Source organism: Columba livia, chromosome 8, assembly GCF_036013475.1.
Source record: "Columba livia isolate bColLiv1 breed racing homer chromosome 8, bColLiv1.pat.W.v2, whole genome shotgun sequence".
Classification (NCBI taxonomy): domain Eukaryota; kingdom Metazoa; phylum Chordata; class Aves; order Columbiformes; family Columbidae; genus Columba; species Columba livia.
Window position 1 is genome coordinate 24,232,073 of NC_088609.1, and position 12,524 is coordinate 24,244,596.

General features: G+C 37.4%; 1 protein-coding gene across 8 annotated transcripts in view; it reads left to right on the plus strand.

The window, feature by feature from the left end:
- Positions 1 to 12,524, plus strand: part of BCAR3 (BCAR3 adaptor protein, NSP family member) — a 108,238-nt gene that overhangs the window by 79,580 nt on the left and 16,134 nt on the right. Inside the window, exon 1 of one of the 8 annotated variants that reach the window (XM_005498745.3) lies at positions 6,921 to 7,266. The exons of the other annotated variants lie outside the window; for them this stretch is intronic. Coding sequence (XP_005498802.1) covers positions 7,183 to 7,266 — 84 coding nt within the window. The 5' untranslated portion in view covers positions 6,921 to 7,182. Of the gene's footprint in view, positions 1 to 6,920; positions 7,267 to 12,524 lie in introns of those variants that run through there. 8 annotated transcript variants of the gene reach the window in all.

Genomic DNA, 12,524 nt, shown 5'->3' on the forward strand with positions numbered 1-12,524 from the left:
TAATATCCCCAAGTCAAAATGACGGTGTCAGTGAAAGGACTTTTCAAAGCAAGGGGAAAAAAATTGGTGTGCTTTAAGACATTGTCTGGTTGTATGAGTGCCACACAGAATTTTACTCCTTTTCATGTGAGATATTTGAACTGTTAATAACAGTAGAGATATGACTACAGTCTACCATCTTTGTGTTAACTGTTGCTGAGCTGTGTTTCCTGTGTGGAATACTTATTTTTCTGTTCATTTTGGGCTTTCAGTGTTGTTCCGCAGGGACTATGCCTTGAAGATGCTACTGATGATGTTGAGTCCTTTTCATCATTTTGAAGATGGACTAAAAGCAAAAGTTGACTGGGACCTGAAAATTTTTATATTTAACTTATTTGCAGCAACACCTTCCAGAAAGATTTTTAAATCTATAGAAGTATTGGAACCACAAGGGGGAGTGCATATGTAGCTTAGAAGGCAAATTATTTGTAAGCATTTTGGGTACTTTACGGATAAAGCCGGTGGAGGCTCCTGATCTCTTAGGCTGTGTTTATAGATAATAATTAGAGCAAGACTGGTACATTGTACATTTTGCCACTTTTTGGAGACATACTGTTTAGATACAGTTTGGCCTGTGGCAAGAGCAGCAGGAGGAGCATTAGTACATTTTGGTTGGGATGCCATCTGTTAATGTGTGCTGTCGAAGGAGCAGGTTGCCTGAGATTTTTGTATGTTGGATACTATTAGAAACCAAGCACTTGGTTGAAAGGAAGGTATATGAGCAGTGGTGAGCTTGCTGGTTTTGCTTCACCAAAGTGTATTGTGCGAAAATGTGGGAGAGAGACAGGCCTCTTCAAACCCTTATGTACCGATAAAGACTTTTGAAAAACTAAGCTCTGACAGAGCCCAAGTGATTTGTGAGTTTTATTTTCAAGTGCTACACATCCAAAATCTCTCTTAGTATGAGAGGAAAGTATTTTAGGGTATTCAGGAGTTTTAGATAAATAGCTTGTTTTGAAATGCCTCCAGTTACTCTGATGAATAACAGATTTTTTGATATATTTGAATTGTATTTGGAGTCAGTGTAAATCTCAGACAAACAAACACTTTACGTTGACAGGACTGGGGTCACTCTCAAAACCAGAAATCTGAAGTTAGTGATTGTGGTAATGGCCTCTTCTTGTATTGTGAGGGAGCTCTTGTACTGTGTTCAGCAAAGCTGAAGTTAGACTCATGATGCGTTGGTCAACAGGAAGGAGAAGAAAACATGAGCCGCAATTTGTGAACTAATTCTGAACAAAAGGAAATTCATACTGTTTCATATTTTCTTACCTTTTTTTTTTTTCCAACCCAAGGAATAAATTGAGGATGGGTGAGACATTACAAAATTGCTTCATGTCTGTACACGGGTTGGCAGACAGTAGATGGAGCTCAAGAACATGTATAGTAGTTTTTAGTTGGATCAATAAAACCTGGTGGCTCCTTAATGGGAAGATGGGTAGTAGGAAAACCAGGCCTATTGCCAGATGACTTTAAAGTTTGTATGTTTTAGTTACAAAATAGCAGATTTTTCAAACGTATTCAAGTGTCTGAAAGTGCAAATTAAGACCTAGTAGGAAGCTTGTAAGCAGGTTTTGCGCTTATTTCTTATAGCTGCTAATATGTTTGGGTTTGGTTTTGTGTTTTTTTTTTTGTGTGTATGTGGGTGTTTTTTGTTGTTTGGTTGGTTGGTTTTGTTTTTTTATATGAGTTGGATTTTTCAAAGAGATTTATTCAGGCAGCATTGAAAACTAACCAGATGCAAATTCTGTTTTCTCACTATTCCTGTACAACAGCAGCACATTTCTGACTTTGCCTTATAGAACTGCAATAGAGGAGGAAGAATTTATGCTGATCTACCTCATACCACACCCCTGCAATGCAAACAAGTATAATTACAGTTGCAGCTGTATCTATTGATTTATGATCAGAAGCTGCACAAAAAACAGGTAGCAGGAAGTGGGGTTATAGGAGAGGATATGAGAATCAGTTTTTTTAGGAATTGACACCGGAATGGACAGCATGATCTGGGTTGTGTGACTTTATACACCCATAGGCAGTTGAGTTAGGAACAGATAAAAGTAAGCAACACTTTCTGACAGTGTTGTCATCTGCTTTCTTCCACTTATTCTACACCATAAAAAGTGTTCAGCTGTGAACAGTTGGGCACTGCCTGTATTTGGAGACATCCCCCACAGAACTTTTTTAGAGATGCTGGGCCATGTCTGAGGGCCTAAGTACTAAAACTAAATGGTACTGGGCATTGTGAAGATGTTGTTTGCATGGACAAATTATTTATCAGTTGTTTCCTGACTTTTTCTCACATTAAAAAGAACAAATAACTACTTTGAGAGAAGAGTGTTATGTATTAAATGAAGAATATTTCAATCTGGAGATTTAAATGCTTTGATTTTTTTCCTTTTTTTAGTTTCAAATTTTATTAATATTGTACTTTATTACAACCTCACAGGTGCCTTTTTATAGCCACAGGTGCTCACAACCGTAGTTTGTGCATGTGCACAGTGTAATTGGGACATATCCGTATTCCATATGGCATCATTAGTGCAGCGACAATGAGCAGCGTGCTCGGGATTGGCAGCATGCTGTAGCAAGTCAGATTTATGTTGTTGACCCTTGTGCAGTACACCATGCTTTCTTTCACTTACAGCTGGCTTTCTGCCTGGATTGTTTACTTTCATTTAGTGGAGAGAAATCTACAGCATTATCTGTATTTCACTGAATCTTGTTAGACCGATTTAAATGTTTAAATGATTTGTTGATGTAGAACTGAGAGGCAAGCCACTAATTCCCTCATATACTTTAGTCTGAAGTTATTTTGTGTAATATGAAATCACAAATAATAATTGTGTGAATTACAAGCACTTCCATAAACACGAGTGCTATTTGGTCTATTTGGTTCAAAATAGCTTCTTGTAGATCTGCAGAACGTTTTGATAACTTCAGACTGCTTGTGAGTTTTTATGTGTTATACTTATAAGGAATTCAGTACAGTAGCTTTTAAGCTTTTTTTTTTTTTTTTTTTTTTTTTTTGGTGATGGGAGAAAAAGAAACCAAACCCAATAGAGAAATTATCCCTGCATTCTATCTTGTTTAACCTGTGCAATTAAAGCAACCTAAAAGGATTCCCCCAGAGCAGGTTTAGACTATTCAGTGTGAAAGCTTCCAACTCCTGCATGTGCAATATGCTGTGAGTAGAACTGAGCACAGTTTAGGTGTGTCAAGGGAACAGTCCCAATATGCAGTGCTTGGTAAGTTTAATTTAAACCAGACCATGAAAACACCCTAATTAACTCTAGAGGCCTTATAATAACACAAATGGGCTCAGCAAAAACACCTTAATTGCTGTTCCTGATGGACTCTTAGGAACTCAACACAGAATATATGATCAAGTATCCTTAAACTCAGAAAACTTAAATCCTTTCTTAATAAACTTAGTTATCAAAACTACACTAGTCAGCCATCCTTACAAACAGATGAAGGGATTATCAAATATTTTAAGATTCTTGAGAAGGATCTTTGAAAACAAAGAAATGATGCTGATGGTTGATCTGTTGTTGCTGGAGAGCATTAGGGATGCATCAGTAGATTGATTTAGCAGAAAAATTATATTTGATGTTTCTAAGATGCAAGAAACAGATGATTTATTTCTCATGTGCAGAGTTAAAGGCCCAGCAAAAAGTCACAGGACAAGAGATTGAAAATGTGGCTAAACCATCCTTTGTTTCTCTAAGTCAATATTTACAAGTGTGAATCTTCTCAACCTATGAAGTGTAATATGGAGCAGGCTGAAGGCTGTTCTTGATCATGGGGGCTGGAAACAGCCTCATGATAGCCAGCAGTGCAGGAACTATCATACCAAACTTCCAGTAGTCTTAATTTTCATACTGGTGCATCACAATGTCATGCAAAGGTTCTGATTCTGGCTCTTAAGAGTGATGTCATCCATTCATTGAACTAGATGTGCAGAAGTCATGTTAACCTTTAATAAAAACAAAAATCCCATCTGATTTGGTTTTTTTTAAAGAAACAGATTCACTATCTAAATAAAGCACCCTCTTCCCTGCCAGTTAAGCTGTTGATAAAACGTGTCAGCAGCTGCTATATGTTACTGTACAATATTATTTTTTAAGGTTCATTATTTCTGGCATTTTCACAGCATGCATAATTTTTGATTCTTTACTTACTCCGTTACAGACAGGAAATAAGGAACTGGCAATTACCATTTGTAATTTATGCCCTGCTGTTCCTGTTGAGCTGTGGATGTAACACTTAAGCTTTTATCACTGCTGCTTGGTAACAAACCTTTCAAATGAAAAATAGGCACGCCCCCATTGAATGTGTACAAGGCCAGATTTACTTTCCAGATTGAGCTGTGCTGTTCTCATTGTAGAGGGAAGATTGTGCCCACAATCTAGGGAAACTGTTGAAGATATACCCATTTTGTCCCTTTGGCCCAGTAGGGAAAAGACTGGAGGGGGAATCTAGGTCCTCTTGAAAAGGTTTGCGAAGATGATTCATATGCAAAAACTTTGTTCTTTGCCTCTCTTGTTTTTAACTACTTGTTTCAGGGGAAGGAACCATATTGAGAATTATGTAATTCAAACTAGGCCTATAGTACTGTAGCAGTTAAGTATTCTTGGGTAAATGGACCATACAAGGAGTTGCAAAACTAATGGGTCTTTCTGTAAGACATGAATGTAGGCATAAAATTATCAAGGCCTGGGGAAATGTGCATGTTTTGGCTAGTGAACCACAGTAACGGTTGGATTTGTAATCTAGTGTTTAACAAAGTAGAAAAACATGAATACATACAGCATATTGCATCCTCTCTGTTGTCACAAATACTGTATTACACTACTATGGGGACTCAGGAATTATTTTGTCTTTTTTTTTAAAGTGCTTCATGTTGTACTTTATTAGAACTGCTGCTCCAACCCTCATATTTTTTGAAAGCTGGGGAGTTTTATTCTTGGTGATGACTGAGAACCTTTGTCTAAAATCCTGTTGTAGGTTTACTCATTGCTAGGTGATAATGCTTCTTGTCCTTTTCTTTTACTCAATAAAGAACTCCTATCCTTTCTGGAACTTACTTTTAATTCTTTTCAGAGCAAAAGTGCCTCACCTTATTTTTGCACTGCTAAACCCATTGATTTCTGCTGCCAAAAGGGATCAGTTGTCCTAACTGTCCTTGTCACCTGCTGTAATTTGGAGTTACTTGCCTTGATAGTTCCTGTTCATGATATTCTAAATGAAACTTTAGTGTATTGTGCAGTGATACTAGTACTTTTTTTGGTCACTATTATAAAGCAGAAATGCCTCAACCGATGCATCCTTGAATGTAATTTCCCTTTTTGTCATCCCCCCCAACCCCCCAGCTTCTGTAAGTTAAATTAGGGTGTTATTGTAAGAACTTCGTGATGAAAATTCTTCAGAAATACAATTCTTGATGAGATGTCCTCCCACAGTCCCCAAAAAATCCAGACAAGAAGTCACAGTTGAGACTTTTGTGTTTGGAGTTATGCAGGGTGTAGTTTTGTCTTTTCTCTGGCTACCTGTGAAAGCAATGCTATGGATTTCCTCAAAGTGGAAAAAGAAAGTAAATTAAAATAGGCTGCAGCATAGAGTAGAGGAAAATGAGGATGCTTTCACATCCTTAGTATTTTATCTACTCATTCATTGTCTGAATTTGTGGTAAAGTACTTGGAAAGGCATTTCCTCTCCCCAGCTGCAGCAGGACTGCATCTTCAAAGTAATTATTTGCAACTTGATGCAGGCACTGAGGGCACTTCCCATTGTTCAGTCAATGTGGGAAGGAAGTGCCCTATTATTAGGTGAGAAGTATTGCCTTGCAAGTAATACCTGAGGACATCAATAAGCATTAAATTTATGTGTCCTGCTAATTATGGAATATGTTTGTTGCTGAAGCAAAAGACAAGTAACTGTTTCTTTTAACCGCTCCTTGGGACTTATTCCTAATCTGAGGTCTGAAATATCTGTGACTTTTGGAGTTTTTGGTACCAACCAAGTTATAAATGGCCGATCTCTTGAAAGTTTCTCTTTTTTCTAAGTATTACAGGCTTTCTTACACCGCTCAATTGAGTGCATTTTGTTTTGTTTCACCAACTCTGTTAAGTGGGCTGCTATGGAGGTGAGGCCTTGGAGGTCTGGAGGTCAACTATTATAATTAAACAAGTTATTTGGCTTCTTTTGCCTTCGTTTTTGAGATGGTCTAGAGGTATGTAGGACAGATTCTTTACTGGTGAGTGGTTTACTAATCAGTAAGCTATGGACTGTGCTGTCTAAAAGAACAGAATCACAGGTATAAATAAAACTGCTGCTTTTTATTTTGCTTTAGTGTTTATTTTTGCTTTGCCAAATCAGAGGTGTTCTTTAATACAGTCCTTTATTTCTCTAGCAGTTTGCACAATCCCACGGGACTATCACCAAGCTAAAGCTGTCCGCTAATAGCTTAAAATACTAAAGGTACCTTGGTTGCGCCGCTAATATTGACCATGCTGACAGTGTTGGTTTCTTGCTATTTTTTCCAAGGACTGCTTGCCAGAAGCTTCCTAATTAAAAATAAACAGATTTATCATTTTCCTTGGTTACCTAATCTTTAATGATGTGATTCTTATTTGAGTGTGAAGAGTAATAGTCATCAAACAGTAATCAACTGCTTTTCCTCTTTGTTTTTTTCTTTTATGTGTTTTATGTGCGTATTATTGATGATGCAGGTAGAAACATTGCATGACTGAGCTGGAGCAACTGATTAAGCCTTTATCAACACAGGGGGACAGTCAGGTATGGCTTCTCATGGAGAAGTTTGCCTTGGGCTGGTGGCTTAAAGGCATCTCTGAGTCAGGGAATACCAAATAGAGGAGCTAAGATTTCACTGGTGAGTGAAGCAGTTCACATGGGCATTCTGGCACTCTCTATAGGGCACGCTGGAAGCAAGCGTGCCAGCAGCCACTGAATGATAGTATCAGCTTCAGCTGTGCAAAGTGTCCTGAACTCATACACAAGTGGGGGGGTAGCAGCTCTGGCAAGCAGTGGTGATTCTAAGGATCTTGCTAAACCTCTGGAAACTGCTAATAGTGACTGTTTATCTTCAGTTTTGAGGAACCACAAACAGCAGAATTGAAAATGCCGAAGGATTATAATGTTTTTCAAATGCTGATTGCAGCATTTTGCTGCTTTTATCATCGTAAGTCTATTATCAGAGTCAAGGTAGGTGCCCTTTTTCAATAACAGTGAATACAGAGTGTGCTAGTCAGTAATGCTTTTAGGTGCTGTTCAGAAGTGTTTGTTTTTATACAATGGTTGGGTACAGTGTGTTTCTGTTCTAAATAATGTCTTTAGCATTCACCATTGTCTCAGAGAGAAGCTTAAACAACTTGCAGCTTTATGAGGCTGAAGCTGACTGTCTTTATTTTTAGGCATTAACTTAAAAATGCCTCAGTATGGGACTTGCTGAAGAGAATTTCAGCAAAGTTTCAAGCTTGCAGAATTTAACTGATCAGACCATTTGGTTCCCTAACTTTTTCACCTATTTGCTGAAGATGTAGGCAATTGTGCTCAGGAGCTCAGTTTTTCAAATGCTTCAGAGAATTTTGAACTTGTCCTTATATGCTAGAACTTTTAAAATTACGAAACGCACAAAATTACATACTCATAGAATGGTTTGGTCTGGAAGAAACATTTAAAGATCATCTAGTCCAACCCCCCCCTGCCATGGGCAGGGACGTCTTTCACTTTATGCAAAAAAGCCTTTATAAACATTTAGAACCACATTTATGAAAGTGTCTAAGTGACTTGGGAATTGAATTGTAACCAGGTGGGGTATTTAAGTACTTTTGAGGATCTGCGGGCTACGCTTAAGCTGTTACATCTTTTTGTTTAAGTTTTATGCTTGAATTGTTCTTTGAATAACAAACTGTCGGCTCTGTAAGTTCCTCTATAATGGGTATAGATTTTCTGGAGCACTTGCAATGCAGAATGTTGTGAAGGTTGCTGTTTTCTGACCTGTCAGCTTTCGAACTTTGATGGAGGCACTTGAAAGTTGGGAACAGCTGCCCCTCTTCTCTCCCCTCCAGTGATGTAGCCTTTTAAGTGTCCATTTCTGAAAGTGGGGTGTGGGACTCAGTCTCTTGGGAACACTGAAAAAATGACTCTGATTCAGACTCTATCTCACTGGGACAAATGTCAGAAATTATCATCAGAATAGAGAGCCCAAGATGCTCTTCTGTTACTGTAATTGGTTTTCATTCAAATTTTAAGCATAAGACTTAACTTTTCTGTTATAAAACTTCTAAAATGACATTGGGTTTTATTGTTTGCTGTCAGAGCAGTTATAAAACTGTTGTTCTTGACTATGCATGCCCTTTGTTTAACTTGGCATGAATTTCTAATACCTAAAATAACGGTGATGTTGTCATGGCAACTTTCCATTTGGTCTAATCCATATAGTCTCTAGAGAAACTGAAACATTAATAGTGTTTGCTGTATGGAGGGTAAAAAATAAATCCTTTTATGTAGAAACAAATTACAGCTGGGGTCTTTCAAAAATAAGGTTCTATTTAAAGAGATTTGCAGCATTTAAAATAGACTTGAATGCCTGTGTTCCAGCGTGCAGATTTAGCTTTAGTTAAATCTGCTGAACTGCTATTTTAAGATGTTCTGATGGTAGTGGAACTGGAGTGCGTTTGTTGAAGAGAAAAGTGGCTGCAGGTATAGAAAGAGCTGGTGGTCAAATCAAGTAAGGCCTGCACCTTGAGGCCAAATTAGCTACGTTTCATGAAATGCCAAAGTGCCTAGGGATGGCGTGAACAACTGAGCCTGAGTTGTCTTCTTTCTTAGTTGATGGAAACATACCACTTCAAGGAAAATCAGTTTGTGTAATTAAATGAGATTAATTCTTAGCTTTAACAGTAATTATACTTGTAATGAAATACTAAATTGATCCATAAATAAGCATATTGAAGTCCACAACTATCTCTGAGAGATTCAGGGTTTTTTCTGCACCGATATAAATTTATTGTAATTGTGTTTTCTGATATAATTGAAAACAGTATGTGGCTGAGCTCAGAGATGCCTCCTTATGTTCCATCAAAGCACAGGAAACAGTATAGCACTTGAGCACTCAAGTTTTGCCTTATGTAGTTTTAGCATGTGAAATTAGGATCTTAATAGCAGATGTTTGATTTGTTTTCCCTTAGGTTAATAAAAAAATATAATTATCAGTGCAGAAGGTCTGAACTTGGATCAACTTACTCTGCAGTTATGATATGTCAGTACTTTTTACAATCCCATTTGGTTTTAATAGCTGTTTACAGTTAAGGTCAGCTTCTATATTTGAGGAAAATAAAGGGAAACTTCAAGGCAAGAGGTTCCTGTTTGTGGTTAAAAAAAAAAAGCAGAGATAATTCTAAATTGTGACTTAACACCACTTCCAAGGCAAAATATTGTTCTTTAATTTTTGCATTTTTTAGAACTTAAGAATTAAGACTAATCAGTGATAAATTGTGACTTTAAAAAGAGGTCTAAATTAATAAAGTTATCTTTGCCACAAGACAGTTTTTTTTTCTTTTAGTTCCAGCTGGTATGGTTGTCATGATCAGGGGGGAAAGACCTTGAAGTTCAAGTACTTTCATTCTTAATTCTCTACTATGATTCACCCTCAGCTGAAGCTGCACAAGAAGGGAAAGCCACTCAAATTATCAGGACTGCCAAGTTTTGAAACTTCCAGCATGTTGATCTCGCTCATTACTGGGTAGTGTACTAATGCTATGAATGTGGCGTGCGTAAGAGGCGTTTTATAGGCAACTACTCATTGCAAGTACCATCTCCTATCTTGGATGAATTGCAAGCACTTTTTATAGATAGTAGATCTTAATTAATATTTCTTCAGTATGTGATGGTCTAAATCTGTTTCACTGGCATCCTGGAGCTTCATGTATCCGGTTTCAGCATGTATATGGAGGCAGCTGGATTTGATAACATGAGTTTACAAACCATCACCACCCAGCATTATGGGTCTGCCTTTTTGATGTTAGATTTGTTGTTGTTGCAGACAGCCAGATGGGAAAAGAAGACTTATCAAAGTGGCGTGAGACTTTGTATAGCTCCTTGAATTGTGATGCCCCATTGTCTTGCTTGAGTTTTGATGAGTCTTATACTATATAACTTTTTTTCAATTTCCTATGGTAATTTTATACAGTTTATCAAATTTTCACTGCAGTATACCCTCATCTTATATATAGATAGATAGATAGATAGATAGCAGAGTGGCCACTGGAGCTCTGTTCAGTGGAAGTGGGAACATTTTCCAGTAGATATTTATGCATTTAACTTCTTGGTAATACCTTTCATTTAGGTATTTCTCAGATTAAGGAATAAAAACTACCCAACTTCTAAAATCCTTTTGATTTAGTAGTCAGAAACTTTGGGGTCATTGAGTATGAGAAGATTAGGATTTGACTAACTCTAAATTTAGGATTTCTCAGAATCCATGTTTGAGACATGAGGCTGTCCTCCTAGTTCTGAAAGTGGTCACCTAGAAAATTAAGGAATTGTTATCAGTGTTGTGTTGTAGTGGCAGGTGGATGCAGAGTACACTAGAGTTAATTCTTTCCATTACCTTCAGTAACGTTAGACTGAACTTGGTGCTAAAAACCTTTTTTATTTTCCTTCCCCCAAACAGATGTCTCCCTTATTAGTAAATAAAAAATAGCTGCCTTTCCGTGAATGTCAGACAGATTATGTTGTTCATAGTGACAGACTGAAAACATGCACATGATGGAGCTTATTTGATTTTAAAGATCTGTCACAGTCATGATGGAAGTTTTCATGGTGACTTGTTATCTTTTCATCAGTAACCTCAAAAATTGTCACCTGTTACCTAAAGAAGCACCCAGAAATTTTGTGGCTTCAAAGTTGCCATTCTCCTGTATTAATTAATCTCTCCGATTAGTTCAAGATTTCTCTCCTTTATCTTGTGCATGGAGAAGGTTTATTTTTGCTATGTCTCAACCAACCAATTAAGCCACTAGAAAGTAAAAGTAAAATCCTGCAGAATTTGGCAGTCATCAATGTAGAGAGACTTTCATCATCCATTTTGTACCTCCCGTTACTTAATGTAGCACTTGTTACAGTTCTGTGTGAACTTTGTGCACTCTGGAAGATCTGACTGCTCCTCTGAAGAACATTGCCACAGTTGTAGTTAAAAATGGCCAAGTTGATCAGAAAATGGTTCCCTGAATTTAGAACTCCCTTTTTCCCATTAGTTCATTCTCAAAATAACTATTTCAGAAATAACTCTGTGCGTTCTTGTCACTTTGTAAGTTCTTGGGCAATGATACTATTTTTTTGTACAGGAGAAAGTGAGGGCTGACAAGAATGTTTTCAAACAAAGATGGAGTGTCTGATTCCACATGGGTAGTCTCTTAAATGCCTAGTGCAAGTCTGTTGGTTTTGGTGGCTGATTACTGGAGTTATAAGTGAAATGACATACATTGTACTCATTGTAAATAAAATTAAGACATATTATAAATTGACAAACTGTATATTTTAAATTGCTTGTACTCATAATGCCAGACAGGCAGTCTGATCAGAGTCACAAGAGCACAGAGTTAGAGACTTACGGGATCTCTGCAGCTGGTGAAGTATATCTGAATTCAGAATTGGAGCTTTGACAATAAAATGTTCATTTTCTGTATGAACAAGTTGATTGCTCTCTAGTGGTTTGGAAATAGAAGAATTTCATTTATTTTTCACTTTTCCAGATGTTTTTAGTGTCCTGTGTCTGTATCCCCTCCCTTCTTTCTCCTTTCTCATCTTTGTTGTCCCTCTTGGTGTTTCCTGTCCCTGCCCCAGCATTGCCTCCACATTTTCTGTTGATTGGTCTTTCTGTTAAATTATCCACTTAGCTAAAACCTATGCAAACCTCAGAAAATGTAAGGTTTTGCTGAATCACAAAGTATCTCCCATCTCTCCTTATTTATTTGGAGATTCTGTACGACCTAGTGATTTTACAAGGTCAGAAAGTTGTAGTTCAGAGTTCATGGTGGTGCACTTAAGGAAACATAGCAGGTCTCCAGTTTTGGAGAAAAGATGGATTTGGGAGCGAGCTATAATAGATTTGATTTAGATACAGTACTTTTTTTTTTTTTTTTTTTTTTTTTTTTTTTCTTTTTCCTCTCTTGAAACCTTTGAGGCAGCAGGAAATCGGGTGGTTCCAAGGCTGCCTCCTGGGCTAATTTAAGTATCCACTGGCTGAGCTGTGCAAAGCAGCATGAAATAATTGAGACTGGATGGAAATGTGGCCACTTTTAGTCATGTACCTGTAGCAGTCCTTGGCTGTGCTTTAAGTAAATAGTACTTTACCAGAAGGATACAAAGAGAGGTGATATGAAATTCTGCATTATCAGAACTGGAGGAGGTGATCTAGCATGACAGACTTTGAACCACTAAAATGTCTAAAAACTAAA